Source organism: Xenopus laevis, chromosome 7L, assembly GCF_017654675.1.
Source record: "Xenopus laevis strain J_2021 chromosome 7L, Xenopus_laevis_v10.1, whole genome shotgun sequence".
NCBI lineage: Eukaryota > Metazoa > Chordata > Amphibia > Anura > Pipidae > Xenopus > Xenopus laevis.
Genome location: NC_054383.1, coordinates 92007583 through 92026752, shown reverse-complemented (window position 1 = coordinate 92026752; position 19170 = coordinate 92007583). Strand labels below are relative to the sequence as shown.

General features: G+C 38.7%; 1 protein-coding gene across 2 annotated transcripts; it reads left to right on the top strand.

The window, feature by feature from the left end:
• Window positions 1-2492: 2492 nt before the first annotated feature.
• On the top strand, window positions 2493-18968 carry slc2a5.L (solute carrier family 2 member 5 L homeolog). 2 transcript variants are annotated; one of them, XM_041569336.1, is made up of 13 exons: window positions 2552-2615; window positions 6345-6504; window positions 7450-7548; window positions 8488-8648; window positions 9573-9697; window positions 9777-9929; window positions 10529-10654; window positions 11645-11832; window positions 12344-12454; window positions 13604-13705; window positions 17538-17613; window positions 17975-18102; window positions 18597-18968. In XM_041569336.1, exons 4-13 carry the CDS (start codon window positions 8491-8493, stop codon window positions 18834-18836), a joined length of 1407 nt encoding a protein of 468 aa, XP_041425270.1. In that variant the 5' UTR covers window positions 2552-2615; window positions 6345-6504; window positions 7450-7548; window positions 8488-8490; the 3' UTR covers window positions 18837-18968. The 2 variants fall into 2 exon arrangements, with proteins under 2 accessions (XP_041425269.1, XP_041425270.1); XM_041569335.1 differs by lacking the exon at window positions 6345-6504 and having other exon boundaries at window positions 2493-2615.
• Window positions 18969-19170: the final 202 nt, after the last annotated feature.

Genomic DNA, 19170 nt, shown 5'->3' with positions numbered 1-19170 from the left:
ATTAGGCATTAAGCCAGTTTGTTTTGGGTGAACAATTGAAGTAATCACTGTATTTAAAGGAACAGTAACCCCAAAAAAATTAAAAATTTTAAAATAAATGAAAATATCATGTACTGTTGCCCTGCACTGGTAAAACCGATCTGGTTGTTCAGAAACGCTACTATAGTTCATATAAACAAGCTGCTATGTAGCAATGGCTACCTTACCTAGTTCTTATATTTAGTTAGAATAATATTGGCAAAACACTCTTTTATCACAGCAAATGTGCTTTGCTATAATACCATTATTTTGTTATTGGATAAGGGATTCCCCCAGCAGAGAACATGCTAGAGCTTGCCTCTATCAACAATTCCAGTTGCCCACAGGAACTGTTCGCAGCCTTATACAGTAAATGAAAAAAAGTGGTACAATTTGCCATGTTTTTATCCCCAGGATTCCAGCATTATTGCATGCAAAATTTGTGTCTGCACAAGGTGTGTTAGTGTCATTATTGGTTAAATTTTTGCACTTTGGACCACAGAGTAACTTGATACATGAGGCCCATGGTTCCATGTTAGTAACACAACGACAGTACTACAATGTCTGTAAACTGCTTTATACAATGTAGATAAACTCAGGTATATAGCCTTGATACCAATTCTTGCCTTATCTTTATAATTTATCAATAAACACTGATTATAATGTTGATTTATTACTTTGGCTAAAGCTATTAATCCTAATAGTGCAATTTATGTTCATGTAAACCATACAGCTGATTCAGCAAACAGGTGTTTTACTTTGTAACTATTGCTTCTACTCATTTGTAGTCAGTTTACACTCCTGCACCTGGTCCTTACATTGTGCATCTTCCCCGATTCATGCATGTAGGGATGCAGCAAGGCTAATTTTCTAAAACAGGTGTTAAAGTGAGGTGCAAACACATGGGATTTAGGTTTTTTAGGTGCATCCCAGTGGCCAGTGGCCACAAATATATTCCCAAAATGAAGGAAGACGGGGGACTATTTGTGTGTATTGGTGATGAGGCATTTGGCTGCCAATTTAAACCATTAAAACCTCATTCCTTTCTTCTAACTACACAGAATCCACTGTGCAAAGATTAATTTCTCTGAGCAGCAGCAGTTAAACATGGCACTTTTCAAGATGATATGGAGAGGATGAGATTAAAAAACATCCGTATTCCTGCTGCAAAAGTATGACTGTGGCTGTTAGGGCAGAGACACACGCAAAGATTCGGGGGCCTCTTCATCGGGCGACTAATCTCCCCGAAAAGCCTTCCTGTCGGCTAGAATCTAAATCGCCGGCAGGATGACACTCGGAGCACTTCGTTTTCTGAAGTCGCCTGAAGTTTCCTTGTGAGGCAACTTCCGGCGACTTCGGAAAATGAAGCACTCCGACTGCTTCCACCGGTGATTTAGATTCTAGCAGGCGGGAAGGCAGTTCGGGGAGATTAGTGGCCTGAAGAAGAGCCGATTTGTCACTGGGTGACTAATTCTCACTGAAACTTCGCATGTGTCTCTGCCCTTAGTGTTGGTTAGAGATGCACTTAATCCACTTTTTCAGGATTCATACGTTTGAACCCTAATTTGCTTATGCATATTATTGTAAGGAAGGGAGAAAAAAATGAGGCACCCCTCAGAGATTATAATCATTCATCTGATACCCTAGGTTAGTGCTCCTATTAGCAGATATCTGCCCCAGCCAGGGAACTTCTGAGCAAGCAACCATTTTTCCGCTTCCTCATTGTCCAATAGCACTGGCCCGCCGCATGCAACGTAGAGTGAAAAAGATGGCTATTTTCAAGAAGAGGGAAGAAGCAGTTAGAAAATTACTCCTTTTATTTTTTTACCTACAGTTATATGATTTTTAGGGTTTGAATTTGGTTCGGTCAGGCATTTTAATTTGGCCGAATCCAAATCCTGCTGAAAAAAAGCTTGTATTTGGCAGACTCCCAAACTAAATCTGGGGTCAGTGCATCTCTAATGTCTGAACTTCATGCAGTAACATAGGCAGAGAATAATAAATATCTATAGAGGTTTAGCCTCTCCAAAAAGAGATCAACCTCTATATAGCATATACTGTAAAATTAAACGTTCTCCAATGGAAAGCCTTCTATTTGTAGCCTCCCCATACCTCTTCTTGTTTGGTCAAATATCTGTGTAATATGTATGAGGAGGGAATCTTTTGCATTTTAAATAGATTTATTATGGAATAATTACTCTAATTTCTGCTAACTCTTATTTATTACAGTTGATCTCATTGGAGCCATACAAATATATAAAATCTGTGACTCCTTAGTCTGCCCTGCCAATGTTGAAGCTACGTATGTTTATGTAAAACATGTAAGATGTTAATGAGGGATATAAATGTTTTCAGTCAGCTATTAATGACCTGTTTATTCTAGAAAGCTACAGTTTAGCTGTGTGACTTTGGCATCGTCCCCAGCAGGCAAAAATCTCTTTAATTGATAACATGGCCAAAGTACAGGACAAAGTTCTTCCTTTGCTCTCTCTGTGTTGTTGCAGAGCTCTGATCAGAAGGACTGGAGAGTTTAGGGGCTGCACGTACAGACCATGGCATCACAAGAAAAAAAGGAGGAGCCAGATGAGAGGAAGGGGGTGAGTAAATCAAGGGCAACAGAAAATGATTTTCCATTCAAGAAAAGAAAAGTATATGGTACATATACATATTAAGGAAACAGTCATGTAAGGATGAGCACGTTGTCCTGATGTTGTTGCCTTATTCTAATAGCTTGGAAGAGTTCTCATGCCACATACATGGCCTATTTATACTAAGTAATGGAAGTTGATGGGTTCTATTATAATTTATAAACAATAATAATGCCTAGTCATTTAGGCATGAAATCAGATAACTGGCAATTTCTAAATGCTTGGTCACTATAGAAAGACTGTCTGTCTAGCCCTAATGTTGGATGTTTGATAAAACCACACATGATGCTTCCAATATGCCATCAGATGAAGTTCTAGTACTAAGGTCACTATAATGTTTCTTCTATGTGGTAATTATTCCTAATATACATATATAAAAAAAAAAAAAATATATATATATATATATATATATATATATATATATATAGACAAATGCAAGGATTGACAGCACTCCGAGGTAATACAGCAAGTCAATAGTTCAAATGAAAGTGGAGATTTATTGGTGGTCCAACATTTTGGCTCCACACAGGGGCCTTCGTCAGGGAAAAACAGTGCACAAGTGTTAGGGGTTTATATAGGGTAAAAAAATGGCGCCAAGACATCTGTATGGGGTGCCTGTCACTCATCGTTTGCTGTGCAAAGTAGTGTGTACATGTACATACATAGGCAATAGTTAATGTCCATGTTTAACAAGTCCCTTTCTGTGGGAGAGATATGCTTGAACACAGGGTGCGTCCTACTGTTCTCCAACTCACATTATTCTAATGTAACACAATATACCCGTCCATTGCCCTGTATAGTTGTACCGGAAGCGCACCAGAACTCCACAGGTTTGCTTTCAGCTGCATTTTATTGCAGTCAAGGTAGTGGTGCCATAAATAAAGTTCAGTATGGCATAGTGTTAGCCATAATGAAAAGTTAGTATTTTGCATTAGTTAATAACTGAACTAGCTAAATTATGTTGTTGCCCAGCAATCCTATTTGTTTTTTATTATGTTCATTGTTTTAAAGGCATGGAACGCTAAAATGTCAGGAGAACTCCAGGTCCCAAGCACTACAAATAAGTCAATCGAAAATGGTGAAGGAAGCCATAGACTGCAGAGCTCTGCTGCTTAGTGCTTTATTGTACACACAACATGTTTCAGATCACATGGACCCTTTCTCAAGTGTAACAATCACATGGTCAAAAAACATCTTATAGCCTTAATTACCACACAGTGCTGCTCCTCCCACCAATTTTCTCATTAGTCCAAAGGTAGTAGTAAAATGTGTAAAAAATCAGTAGAAAATGTAAAAAGTCCAGGGAAAAAACCACCCAGAATGTCCTGGATTGCCTTAACTGCTCCCATAGACAGGGGGGGGTCTGGGGCTCCCACATCTGTTTCTTTACTATATAGCAGGCCAACTCTACCATATCCACTCCTGGTTTCACCCTGAAGAAGACGATCCCAATAGCAGAGTGTTGGGCACGCTACTAGGTTCGCTAGAAGCGCTTCGTAATGTCCCCTATAGAAACCTGCGGGACTATGACCCACTGCCAACCACAGTCACTACCCCACAGCATGCATGGAAACTGGCATGTAAAATTTCGCACAAGACTATGCCCCTTAAGTCTCCCCACCTGCCTCTTTGGAGGAATACCTACCTTCCCCAACTCCAAGAGATGCCAGACCTTCACTACTGGCCCCAGTTACGTATCAGATTCCTCAGGGACCTACTAGTCGACTCTAAATTCCCCACTCTGGATCAGCTTAAACAAAACACAGGCCAACATAACATACAATGGTTTAGATACTTCCAACTCAGGGGTGCATTTCGTGCACAATTCTCCTCCTTACAAATTACTTAAGACTCCCCCAGGTTTGAAGAGACCCTATGGGAGGCGGATAAGCAAAAACTGGTATCTAGGCTATATAGGTCACTAATAGTCTGCTTCCAAGCCCCCTTTGACAAGGCTCAACGGAAATGGCAAGAAATACTACCATCATTAGACCCAGATGACTGGGTAGAATCTGCAGAAGGCCTCTATGATTTTCTGATCGCAACTAGAGATCGGCTCATCCAGTTTAAATTTATTCACCACTTATACATCACCCCAGTGAAACTTAAAAAAATTGGTAGATCCCCGGATGCAAAATGCCCTAAGTGTCAACAGCCTGACGCTACTTTTTATCACATGGTTTGGGAATGCCCCCTTGTCTCACGATTCTGGGCTAAAATTGTGAAGCACTTATGTGACCATTTGGCATTCCCGGGCACAACTACGCCAGAGGTGTGTCTACTGGGCATAGTTGAGGGTCTACTCCCTCAAGCTAAATCCAGAATATGTGTTAAAACAATTCTATTCTATGCTAAGAAAGCGCTGATAATGAAATGGATGTCCCCGCATCCACCCACAATACAACATTGCTTCTCTCTTATTAGCAAAAACCTGGTTAATATAAAGCTGACTTATGAAAGTAGAGGATGTCCCGATAAGTTTGAGAAAATTTGGACCCCATGGTTAGAGGCGCACCCAGAACATGAGCCGCAGATTCCCCGCTTACATACCCAAGTAACCCTCACCACATAGGTACTAAGACGTGTACTGTATAAATACACTGTTGTTAAAGATGTAATGAAAGAAAACTAATGCAGACTGTATTGTATGATTGATTGTAACTTTATTGTTTGTTGTTCTTATTTCAACTCCTCCCCCCTCCCCAACCCCTTTTCCCCTCTAAAACGAATAAAGCATTCTTTCAAAAAAAAAAAAAAAAGTCCAGGGAAAAAAAAGTCCAGGGAATCCCCAGTGAACAGGTGGTGTCCAAGTACCCAAGTTTCATGTCCCTTTAATTATCGAAGCACAGCAGACACAATTCAGGCACGGAAAAGTACCCTTTTTTTGCAAGTACAAAAAAAGGGTACTTTACCGTGCTTCGAATTGTTTCTGCTGTGCTTCGATAATTAAAGGGACAAGTATAAATCATCCCACTCAAGGAAAGAAACTCAATTTGAACGACTATGCCACATGTGAATCTAAAGGGGTCATATATATGCTCAAGTGCCCGTGTGGCCTAGTCTATGTGGGACAGACAATGAGAAATCTGAAAACTAGGATTAAGGAGCATAAAGGGGTTATAAGGAATTATAAACAAGGATCTCAAACAGATATGACGGTAGCCCAACATTTTAATGAGGCAAAACATAGCCACTGGCAACTGAAATGGGTGGTCCTCGAGGTAGTACAACCATTAAATCAAGGTTGTAATTTCAAGCAAAAGATGCTACAATGTGAAGCCAAATGGATTTCAAAATTAAATTCACTTGCCCCAGTAGGTCTTAATGACGCCTGGAGTTAAAAATGCTTTTTATAAGAAATGTAATGTTAAAATCCTGTCTGTTTCAGATATTAAATGATGCCTATCCTCTCAGCTGGGGGTAAGGTAAGGGAAAAAGGTATTGTCTTAATACGTGAATCGTATAGTAATGTGTAAATAATAAAACAATGTATTTTACCAGAACTTCTGTGGAAAGGCACAGTTAAGCATGTAGTTTCCGATTAATAGGACAGGTAGATCCAGAAATGGATAGTACCGCCTTTCATGTGTATATACTTATATTGAATTGTTTTTAATCAAATAATAGGGGGGTTGGCCCGTCTTGCAATGAATAAGATGATGTTGGATTTTATTGCAGATTGAATTTGAGGACATGAAACTTTGGTACTTGGACACCACCTGTTCACTGGGGATTTCCTGGACTTTTTAGACGTTTTACATTTTCTACTGATTTTTTACACATTTTACTACTACCTTTGGACTAATGAGATAACTGGTGGGAGGAGCAGCACTGTGTGGTAATTAAGGCTATAAGATTTTTTTTGACCATGTGATTGTTACACTTGAGAAAGGGTCCATGTGATCTGAAACATGTCGTGTGTACAATAAATCACTAAGCAGCAGAGCTCTGCAGTCTATGGCTTCCTTCACCATTTTCGATTGAGGATATTTGAGGTCTATACGGTGTGACCTGTGGAAGGAGAGCCCATTACTATAAAGATTGGGGAATACGCTGAAAAATGTGTTTGTTTGACACTACAAGTAAATGTTCCAATAAATGTAATACATGCATGGGGCCTGTTATCCAGAATGCTTCAGACCTGGGTTTCTCCAGATAATGTATATTTCCGTAATTTGGATCTTCATATCTTAACTCTACTAGAAAATCATGTAAATATTAAATAAACCCAATAGGCTGGTTTTGCTTCCAATAAGGATTACTGTTTATTATTACAAACAAAAGGAAATCATTTTTAAAAATGTTGATTACTTGGATAAAATTCAGTCTATGGGAGGCGGCCTTTCTGTAATTCGGAGCTTTCTGGATAACAGATCCCATACCTGTATGTCATTTGTATTTAAACCACAAAATTAATGTAGGCATACAGTAGCAATGAACAGGTTGGGCAGGTTTATGCCAATAAAGTAGGTGACAGGTGACAATTTTTTGCAGAGCCCCTTCCTAAGATTATTTTAATAAGGCATTATATACATCGATTATAAAGTACCAACACATTTACACAACTCTTTACATAAAAACCTTTTCACAAAAGCACACCGCCAAAATATATTTGATGTATACAGTAGATGCTGTACATAAATATATTAAGTGGATATGATACAGTAAGTATTGTATAATTTATACATTTATATAAAGTATTTGTCATTTTTGGTGTAACTGGCCCTTGAATAGTCTGCTTTCACTATCAGGCCTTTCTGACCCTTTCTATGGCATTCCCCAGAGGCTGACAACAACACTGGTCGTGGTGACACTGATTGCAACCTTTGGATCTTCTTTCCAATATGGATACAATGTGGCTTCCGTGAATTCTCCTTCTCCAGTGAGTTCAACTTTCCAGCAGATTACATTTTAGTTCTAAATCCTTTGTGCTAGGTATAATTTCCAGTGTATCTTAAATGTGGGTCTAATTTTCCTATTTATTATTATTTAACAATATTCGTTCCAATTTTCTATCCTCTCTATGGGTAAAAAGCTATTTGTCTATATTGTCCTCTAATGTACTTGTAAAGTGTAATCATGTCCCCTCGCAAGCGCCTTTTTTCCAGAGAAAACAACCCCCAACCTTGACAGTCTACCCTCATAATTTAAGTCCTCCGTCCCTCTAACCAATTTATTTGCACGTCTCTGCACTCTCTCCAGCTCATTTATATCCCTCTTAAGGACTGGAGTCCAAAACTGAACTGCATACTCCAGATGAGGCCTTACCAAGGACCTATAAAGAGGCATAATTATATTTTCATCCCTTGAGTTAATGCCCTTTTTTATGCAAGACAGAACTTTATTTGCTTTAGTAGCCACAGAATGACACTGCCCAGAATTAGACAACATGTTATCTACAAAAACCCCAAGATCCTTCTCATTTAAGGAAACTCCCAACACACTGCCATTTAGTGTATAACTTGCATTTACATTATTTTTGCCAAAGTGCATAACCTTGCATTTATCAACATTGAACCTCATTTTCCAGTTTGCTGCCCAGTGTCCCAACGTAGTAGGATGACACTTTTCCTGTCATTGCTCACTGCGTTTTGTAGCTTGAACCATCCATATTCAACCCAACAAATTTGATTCTTTATTTGCGTAGAGTTATAATTCTGTACACAAAAAAGGTGTATAAATTCCACACACCCTTTAGCCTACCCTAGTTTCTTCCCTGCCTCTCTTTTTCTGTGTTCATTTTAAGCTGGAACTTTTAATGCATAAATACAGCCATTTTGACACGTTTCCTCAAATGTCTGCATACTGTTTATCTTTGTAGTTTATGAAAGACTTCTACAACAGCACTAACATTGAGCGTGTGGGTTCACCCTTGGATGATGCCTTCATAACCCTCTTATGGTCTCTTACGGTGTCTTTGTACCCACTGGGTGGTTTTTTTGGATCCTTAATGGTGGGTCCCCTGGTCAGCAAACTAGGCAGGTAAATACATGTTCCAGAAGATTTTATATACATGTATATGATTAATCTATATACCCCTGAAAGTAGCCTATAATTGATGAAAGTAGCCTATAATTGGTGTTAATGAATTCCCTTGATACCAGTGGAGAAACACAAAAACAGGGGCGTAACTACAGAGGAAGCAGACCCTGCTGTTGCAGGGGGACCCAGAGTGTGGGAGGCCCAATGAGGCCCTAATTAATGAGCAATTTTAATTTATATCTGGGTAGAATAAGCCAATTATCAACATTTGTGGCCCTAAATTCCATTTGCTGTGGGGTCCAGTAACATCTAGTTACACCACTGCGCAGAAATCATTCATTTTCTGACCAAAATCCTGGTAAATTTATGGGCTGAATTTTGGTTCTTCTAGTGTGAGAGAACACAATTGCACTTTGGTACTAGCGATGCGCCCCCCCCCTGGCTCCCCCCTCCAGCGAAGAATAAGTAATTGCTTGGGGGCAACATTGTAGGAGCTGCCTCATGAACTCTTTTAGATGCCAAGTTTATAGGTTGAGATTTTCTAATTTCTGTGCTTAATAAATATCAATCATTCAAGTGTAGGACCTAATTTGAATTCATGAGTTTTCACACTAATTAATTGTTGATAAAGCAGCATCTCAGACTTGTTTAGGATGGTTAGAATGCAGAGGACAGAATGGTTTAAATAGCCATGGTTACCATGAATTATCTTCATCATTAATACTTATTAGTTTATCTAAATTGTTGAGTCAAACATGCTCCTTAGTTGTTAAAGCTATATGGCTGAACAGCAGATTGTAGGAAATCCCTTTCAGACTAAACACTGCTTTGCAATTTAAGGTTAAAGCTGAAAAAGGACCTCAACAGATAAAATTATCGAAATCCTATTTCTAATGTTCTGTATATATATTAACATATCTCTAGGAAAGGTACTTTGCTGTTGAACAATATCTTCTCCATTGTCCCAGCAATACTTATGGGAACCAGCGTAGTGGCCAAAACATTTGAAGTAATCATAGCCTCACGACTGGTGATAGGAGTTTGTGCAGGTAAGCCATTACTTGTAATAAATAACCATAAAATAGCCATGTTACCTTTCATGAAACTGAAATATCTTATCTGCAACAGGTCTCTCCTCTAATGTTGTCCCAATGTACATGGGTGAAATGTCTCCAAAAAATCTTCGAGGAGGTATAGGAGTGATGCCCCAGTTGATGATAACAGTGGGCATCTTAATGGCACAGATTTTTGGAATCAGATACATTCTTGGAAATGCAGAAGGTGAGAAAAAGTACTGTGGTTTAAAATCATGCGTTAAAGGACCATTAAATTAGATTTACTAAAAAGGTTTTCTCAACCTCTCAAGGAAAAATAACTTGACCATAGGTACACACTAACCAGTCATAAAAAATAATATATATGAAAGAACTAGGTAAGATTCAGGGCAGACTCTTTTACATGCAGCAGAAATGGATCTCTAGACTCTATTGGCACAATTCAGAATGGATATTCTGTATACTGTATATATTGCAATCAATTTAAAGTACCGGTAATACATGCAGTTATTATGCAGTAATGTATTTTGATTGAGAATCTACTTATCTACCTCACATTTACACACTTTTTCTCTGAAATAATGTGCATTTTAAACTTTAAACACTTAAAGAGTCAGAGACTCACTGGTTAACACACACATATACACATTCAGAGTATTGTGTCCTTATAGACATCAAAACTTTTTTTATCCATCGCCTCCACCAAGCTGTGAAGTCATCTCCAATTTTTGTCCAAAAAGCAATCCAGTGGGAATGCAGACCGCAATTATATATTTTCAGAGAACCTATACCATATCTGCTCTCTAATCTTTAACTGTGTTATAGGTTGGCCAATATTACTGGCGCTTACTGGAATCCCTGCAGTACTGGAGCTCATCTTCCTGCCCTTCTTCCCAGAGAGTCCAAGATACACACTGCTACACAAGGGTAATGAGGACAAAGCTAAGAAAGGTAAATTTTGTTCATTTGTCACCTGAAGTGCTTTGACGCTGCTAGACTGGCACTACAATAGACTGTCATCAAAAGCAGCATGACAAACTGGGGGATTGTGGGGTTGTTCACCTTTCAGTTAACTTTTAGTATGATGTAGAGAGTGATATTGTAAGACAATTTGCAATTGGTTTTCATTTTTTACTATTTGTAGTTTATATTATTTATTATTATATTATTTCTTGTCAGTAGCTCTCCAATTTGAAGTTTTAGCAGCTATCTGATTGCTAGGGTCAAAATTACTTTCTATAATATACAAAAAGTTAATTTAAAGTTGAACCAACCCTTTAATTTTATACAAATAAATATAGGCTGTTGGAGATGGAAGTGGGGCATTGTAAGGTTTGTGGGCAGGTTGGACAGAAGGAAAAGTTCTGTCGAAATCCACCCATGACCCCCGGGCAAGTGTGCTTGTTGGCCTGAACCTACCCCAACTGCAGGTTTCGGGCATATTAGTCAAATTTTTACCTGCACCCGACCCTAACCGACCGTTCTGCACCCGCATCCGACCCTAACCCACCGCTCCGCTTCCCCTTATATACCTGATGTCAGAGAGGGGATAGGGTGGGGTGGGCAGGCAGAAGTCTATAAAAAGATACTTCCGGAAGCAGCATACTTAGGTCACAGCCCAAACTCACTGTGTGTGTGTGTGTGTGTGTATGTGTGTATGTGTGTGTGTGCGTGCGTGCGTGCGTGCGTGCGTGGGCCCAAACCCAACTGACCTGGGGATAAACCTGCCCACATATCACTACAACTAATGTAGCCACTTATGACAGTTCAGAGACTGCACCTGGATTGCTGAGCTGCCAGACTGAAACACCAGACATTGCAATTTAAACAATTTTAGAAATACTATAAAAAATAAATAATATAAAGCAACTGAAACACTAGTTGATATAAGTATATGAATATATTTAGTTTTGATAAAGCATTCATGCTCTTTTAATAAAGCTCTTCAGAGTCTAAGAGGATGGGAAGATGTGGATGGTGAGATAAGGGAGATGTATCAGGAGGACCAATCAGAAAAGGCTGAGGGCCAATTATCAGTCAGAAACCTTTGTACTTTTCGCAACCTGCGATGGCAACTCATCTCCATTATTGTCATGAACATGGGACAACAGCTTTCAGGAATAAATGCGGTGAGCCATATATGGGAAAAATGAAGCTTTTGGAGCTTTATTGTGTTTTTGAATGACTTCTGATGTAGGCAGGCACATGTGTTTTGGCCACCTAATGTAGTCCTGCATACACTTATGCCATGCTGGGTCCCACCTATGATTAAGTACTGGAGGGTACGAAATGTGTAAAGTGGGTTTCATGGGGTGAAAAGTCAGTATGTACTACTTTTTTGTAATATGTTAATCGAATAAATGTGGACTTTTATGCATTATGAGCCTTGGGATATACATTTTTGGTGAATATTATTTAACTGTGCCCTGTGAACTGGGACAAGATCACTGTTACTCTATTGCCCAATATGAACTGGCAGTATAGCCCCCCCCCCCCCCAAATCATTTTATTGTTCCCAACACATACTGCTCAAAGAGTAAAAAAAGTAACAGTTTTGAGGGTCCAGTTTAGGGGCAGATGACTTCACTTTCATTAGAATTTCATAATGGCCCCCTGTATTTATTCCTCTGTTCTTTGTAGGTGTATTATTATGCAGACAGTATATATAAATCAGCTGGGGTTAAAGAAGAAACCATTCAATATGTTACAGTGGCAACAGGATCTGTCAACGTAGTCATGACTCTGGCTGCAGTAAGTAATGTCTGTATATTTAAAATCATTTCATTTATGTTTTAATGCTATTAAACAACACATAAGCATTTAAGATCACTCCAAGGTTGTTGCAGGAAAATGTGGAGGTCAGTGGTTTCTAGTGACAGTGGCTGGCACCATGCAGCTTTAGGTGCAGTACAGTTTTGGTCTCCAGTGCCCAAAAAGGATATTATTGCATTAGAGAGGGTATAGAGAAGGGCAACTAAGCTGGTTAAAGGTTATGGGAAATCTTAGCTATGAGGAAAGACTGGATAAGTTGGGGTTGTTCACGCTGAAGAAGAGGCGCGGGGGATATAACAGGGACTAGTCCGATTACTATGGTTACTATGTTATTATGGAGCGATTACATGCATTATCTCTCCTGCCACTGAAGCAACTAAATGTCCAGAATCACTATGTGTGTGCATTTGTCCTTAATTAGTTGTATAATAAATGGGCATAGCATCCCTTAAAATTATAATAATATCCTCTGAATGAAAAAAACACACAAATGGACACATTGCTTATTGCAGATATTTCATTGCTTCCAGGCAGCTGAAATTCTCTAATACAGGTATGGGACCTGTCATCCAGAATGCTCGGTACCTGGGGTTTTCTGGATATGGGGCCTTTACATAATTCAGATCTCCATACCTTAAGTCTACAAAAAAATCATTTAAACGTTAATCAAACCCAACAGGATTATTTTGCCTTCAATAAGGATTAATTGTATATTGGTTGGGATCATGTACAAGGTTCCAGTTTATTATTAACCACAAAAAGGAAATCTATTTTAAAATTTTGAATTATCTGATTAAAATGGAGTCTATAGGAGATGGCTGTCCTGTAATTCGGAGCTTTATGCATAATGGGTTTCCATATAACCATGAACCCCTTGACTTATTGAAATCAGTGCAATTATTCCTCAGTGCTTTAACAGGGCAAATGCACAAACAATTAAAGAGAATAACTATTAATTTTCCATATTATTTGCTAATAATGAGAACTGGATACATGAAAACTGATACCAGACTAATGGTGAGTAAGCAGGAATGGCAGATTCCCCATTTTTAAAAAATGCATTTGTTAATTAAAATGCTGTATCTGATTCTTAACACTTTTGTTTTATTTTTGTCTGTCTGGATCCAGATTTTTATTGTTGATACTTGGGGGAGACGAGTGCTGCTGCTCACAGGTTTTGGGACTTGTTGCATCGCTTGTGTTGTGCTAACCATCGCTTTGGTGTATCAGGTGGGGGCATTTCTTTATTACAGTAATACTACAGAACAGTTAGTGTGCAAAAGCAGCAGTGAGTTACAGGAGACATTAAAGTTGTTAGAATACGTATCATTAAGTCTTTTTAAATCTTATGTAGAAAACTGCATTGCACAGCTACTCTCATTTTTTGGTCCTATTACTTAGACAGCTAAGGAGGTTTACTTCTTTACCAAACTACTATTTAGAACTGAAAGGGTAATAGAGATCATTGAAATACCCTATCAGTACCAGGCCTGCTGTTTTACTTTGGAATACATGAAAATCTCAACATGGGAAATATTGAAGGGGATGATCACCTTTACTAAACATATTCTTAAATACCAGTTTTTCTCATATATGTCATAAATGCAATTTTATGTCATTTTTAAATAATAAAATAAAATAAACGCAGAGCTTTTGGTACCTTCTTACTTGCACCGTTGCACATCCTTAAATCCCTGCTCTCCCCTCTGAATGGGTCCACCAACCCCCTGGCTAAGCCAGTAATGCAGCCTGTTATGGATTACATCAGACCCTGTAGCAGCTACACATCCCTCTAGTGATGCTGTGCAATGCCCCTTCCAAATTGTGTCATTTGCATATCCTTAACCCGATTGGCTGTCAACATTAGACACAATTTAGCCAATCAGATCAATTATATGTAAATAATCAGGAAGGGCATGTGCAGTAGTTTGTGAATGTGATTTTTCAACCTTAGGAGACAGTGTTTGGATCAGTAGAGCTGCAATAATCGTTACTTAATGAGGCCAATAACTTATAAATGATCCATTTTAAGTTAAGTGATAATTGATTGGAAATATGTTAATGAAAACTGTTGTTTAGAGTATATATCGAATATAAGTGAGCATCCCCTTGAAAAGGAAAAAAATCCCTTTTTTATATAAACTAATTCAGTTGGGCTTATGCAAAAATTGGTGCGGTCTTTAGGTTCACAATCAACCCCTCCATTACCTTATTCTATTGTTTCCACCCACTGTGCAAAGAAGAGGGACTTAAACCCCAGAAATTAGTGATGGGCGAATATGATCCGTTTCGCCAAAAATTCACGAAACAGTGAACATTCGCCGAAATGCATTGAATTCTATGCAAAAAAACAAACATTTGGCATATGGGCATCATTTTGCAAGTGTATATATATTTTTTGGGGAGAGCCTAGAGGATTTATCCTCTAGGCCAGAGCTGTCCAACTGGTGGCCTGTGACCCCCCCCCCCCTTGACATGAAAGTCTACTTGCTGTGACTGCTTACCTTGTGTTAATTTTGAAATGTATCAGCACTGAGATTAACTAGCCCTGTATTGTTTACACCTCAAATTCAGACTGTAATACTCCTACATTGTTCACACCTGTGACACCTCTTGTGTTCATACCCCTAAAGCCTTGTACTGTTCACACCTCAGACCCAGACTGAACGTGCCCACATTGTTCACATCTTATGTAAACTTCTGTAAGGGCACCAGCATTGTGTCACTGTATGTAGCATAGTATGAACTGTTCATCTTAGAGTGGTCCTGATAGGCTTCCTGCTGTATTCTGCCTGCCCTATGCTCCCTGTGCGCTCAATACTCTGCCCTCCCTATGCTCCCTGTGTGTGCCATACTCTGCCTACCCTATGCTCCCTGTGTGTGTTATACTCTACTTGCCCTATGCTCCCTGTGTGTACCATATTCTGCCTGCCCTACATTCAGGGGTGATCCTAGCCCCCCTCCTTGTTGCTGCTGCCACCGCCCCCGCGCACTCACCTTTATGCGATGGAGGGGGTTGAGGGGGTCCACGATGGCGGGGGGGTCTAGGAGGCTAGCGCAGAGAGCGCAATTGTGTTTGAAAACTGTAAATTCGTATTTACTTTGACTCCCCTGGTAACTAGTGGTTTCTCAACTCACCTCGTTGGTGCAGCGCCTCTGCCTACATTGCCTGTGGGACATAAGCCTTGTAGGGTGTGTTAGCATTTGAAATTGTAGTTAGGGGCCCTTAAGGTGTATAATCATGTGCTGTGGGTTCTGTGTTATCCACAGGGGAGGAGGAGGTATATGGATTTAAGGGTATGTTTTAATATGACTTATATTTATCACATATGAGTGATAAGTGATATCCCTTCAGTTCGCACCAACCATTTGGTTTTTTGGTGTGCTACCACAATTAATGTGGATATGGTCTTAAAAGTTCTTGTGGTAACATGGGTGTAGTTTAAAGTTGGTGTGGTTTATAGTGGGTGTGGTTTAAAAGCAGGGAGTGGTTAACACTGGCTTCCATTATTGGCCCTCCACCACATAGGCCAGAAAAATTCCAGCCCTTGGTACCACAGAAGTTGGACAGCACTGCTCTAGGCTAACGTGTTCTTTAGCATAGCCAGCAGATATAAGCTCTTCTAAAGCTGGCCATAGACGCAAAGATCCAATCATACGAATCATCGAACGATCGGACTTCCCCATCTCCCGACCTGCCACTGACCATTCCGATCAAATAAAGTACAAAAGAACAGATGAGCCTATGTTCTGCCGCTGACAGCAATCGTACGAAAGTTATGTCCAACCAAAGCTAGTGACAGTCTCCCTCTGAAAATCGTAAGATCGGGATATTACCCACAGCCAACAGAAATCTTTTAACCTGTCCTATCGACTAAACGATCGATCTCCGCCACACGAAAAATGTTGGGATTCTCCACACACGGTCCGAAAATCGTACGAATCGAGGATTGCATCTATGGCCAGCTTTATTCTCTATGTTCCAACTGCATATGTCTCTCCAACACCAAGTCCATAATTGTCTCCTCAAGGAATCTTTCATTCCGCACATGATTTTGTCTGTGCATTTATGTGTGTGTGCATGTGTGCGTAAAGTATTCAGACCCTTGGCAATTTCTCATTATATCCAATAACATCTCCAACACTGAAACTGTAAACATTTTCCATGTTACATTTAAGAGAAACTGAAATATGCAATTTGCATTAGTATTTAAACCCCTCACTGTAATATTTTGCAGAGATACTTAAACAGCAGTAACAGTTTTACGTCTTTTAATTTTGGTTACGATAGCAGGAAAAATGAATGGCGCAAATACAGAGAAATACTGAAAGACAACCTTTTTCAAACTGCTAAAAACACAAAGATTGGGTGAAGCTCAGAGTATAACAGCCCTATATTAATAATCTCAGTTTATCTGATAATCTCTAGGATTGAGATGCACAAGCACTAACCTCAACAACCTGGAGCAAATCTGCCTGAAAAAATGGGCCAAATCATGGAGATAATCTGTTACTGCAGTAAAAGGTGATTCTGTATAATATTAAAGTGTAGGGATACAATACTTATGCAACCAGAATAGTTTTTATTTTTATATTTATGAGATTTCTTTACTAAATATGTCACATTAAAAAAATCATTGTAACTTCCAGTGCAGTCACAGAAAGCAAAAAATCAGGAGTAGGAGTTGCTGTTTAGACTAGTGAATAATCTGAATACATTGCAAGATACTATATTTGTATATAAAGAAAGATATGATAGATAGATAGATAGATAGATAGATAGATAGATAGATAGATGATAGATAGACAGACAGACAGACAGATGATAGATAGATAGATAGATAGATAGATAGATAGATAGATAGATAGATAGATAGATAGATAGATAGATACTGTAGATAGATAGATACTGTAGATAGATACTGTAGATAGATAGATAGATATATAGATAGATAGATAGATAGATAGATAGATAGATAGATAATAGTCCATGTGTGTATTTATATACAATTTATAACTGCAAAACATACATGAGTTGTTATTGAACAAAATATTTCCTTAGACAACAGTGTCATGGATGCCATATCTCAGCATTGCCTGCATCATTATCTACGTTATTGGCCATGCCATTGGTCCGAGTAAGTGCCATTCCTGCCTTACATTTGTTTTTTCTCTCTACTTCAAGTCATTCAAAAGCATTCTTATAGCCATTCACAAATACTACAGCAGCAGCACTAGATACAAATAAGTGGGCAGTACTATAGCCAACATAAATGCATGTAGCCTGGAGTATAGTCATATAGTTTGTTCACTAATTACTTTCATTTGAAATACTCCAACAATATTTAATTTAATATTTTATTTAATATTTAAGTATGGTCTCACCATACCAAGTGTGCAGTCAAACATAACCATACAACTTATATTTATAATTTGATTTTGTTTATTATTAACATATGTTATGTGCATGCATTAGACTAACCATTTTCTTGTATCCAGGTCCCATTCCCTATGTGATTACCACTGAGATGTTCCGGCAGGCTTCCCGCCCTGCAGCCTTTATGATTGCAGGAAGTGTTCATTGGCTGTCTAACTTTATTATTGGGCTTATCTTTGAATTCCTTATGGTATGTGTATGTTCCTCAAATTTACCTTCATTACAAGTCTATTACTCAAATATTATGAATTAAATATTCAGAGTAAAAAGCTCTCTTGATACCTGTCCCTTTTTACATTGCACCCCTTTTCTCGCCATCTGCCTACCAACCATGACTCTCCAAATTGCCCTCATGGTCTTTCTGTACTTATCCCTATTAATTTTTCTATACTTCTATACTTCTACGGTATTTCTCTCCTTTCTGAGACTGCCCATCCTTGTCTTATGTCTAAAATATGCCTTTCTCTTATGCTATAACAGGGAATTTAAGCTATTTTCCATCCATTTTCCTCTTGCTATTCAAGCATATTCAGCAGTTTTTATCCCCCCCCCCTTTTGTAACCAAACCTAGAGCATTTGTTCTGATGTATGACAGCATATACACTCTTCAGATTTTTCTTATATAATATATAAGTTTATATTATAGAACATAGCCCTACTGATATTTTTACTATTTTGTAACAGAAAGGATTGGGTTCCTACTGTTTCATCCTATTTGCTGCAATCTGCTTGGCTACATTTATTTTCATTTACATTGTGGTTCCTGAAACTAAAGGCAAGACATTCCTGGAGGTCAGTCAGCTTATGGCCAAAAGAAATGGACTGGAGGAGACAGTGGACTCGAAAGAATTTCAAGATCTGAACCCAACATCCAATGAGAAACAACAGGAAGAAAAGAATACAGTAATCCTGACACCATTATGATTAAACATTTGATACTCTCTGCTAGGAGTCCTTGTTATGTAAAACATAGACGCAATATTTCCTACCAAAATGACCATATTAGTTCTGATGAGAGAAAAATGAGATAGGGCAACAGAAAGTCACACAGCAGAGGCATGTCATTTGCTTGCTTTGAGTGAGAGCATAATTTAAGCTAAAATAAAGTGCATGCTCTTGTAGTCTTGCCTGTGTAAAAGGTATAGAGACAAACATTTTCTTGAAAAAAATAAAAATAGCAAAACCATGAAAGAATTCTACAGATTTTTTATGGCTCTAAGGTCATGTCTATGTGTGTTTACAAATGGCTCATAAACAG

What these genes read in the sequence shown, in the direction of transcription:
- slc2a5.L (XM_041569335.1), top strand. Translation starts at nt 2,571, where the DNA reads ATGGCATCACAAGAAAAAAAGGAGGAGCCAGATGAGAGGAAGGGG. An exon ending in CTGGTCAGCAAACTAGGCAG is followed by an intron (nt 8,649 to 9,572) that starts GTAAATACATGT and finishes ACATATCTCTAG; the next exon opens with GAAAGGTACTTTGCTGTTGA. An exon ending in TGAGGACAAAGCTAAGAAAG is followed by an intron (nt 10,655 to 11,644) that starts GTAAATTTTGTT and finishes CTTTTAATAAAG; the next exon opens with CTCTTCAGAGTCTAAGAGGA.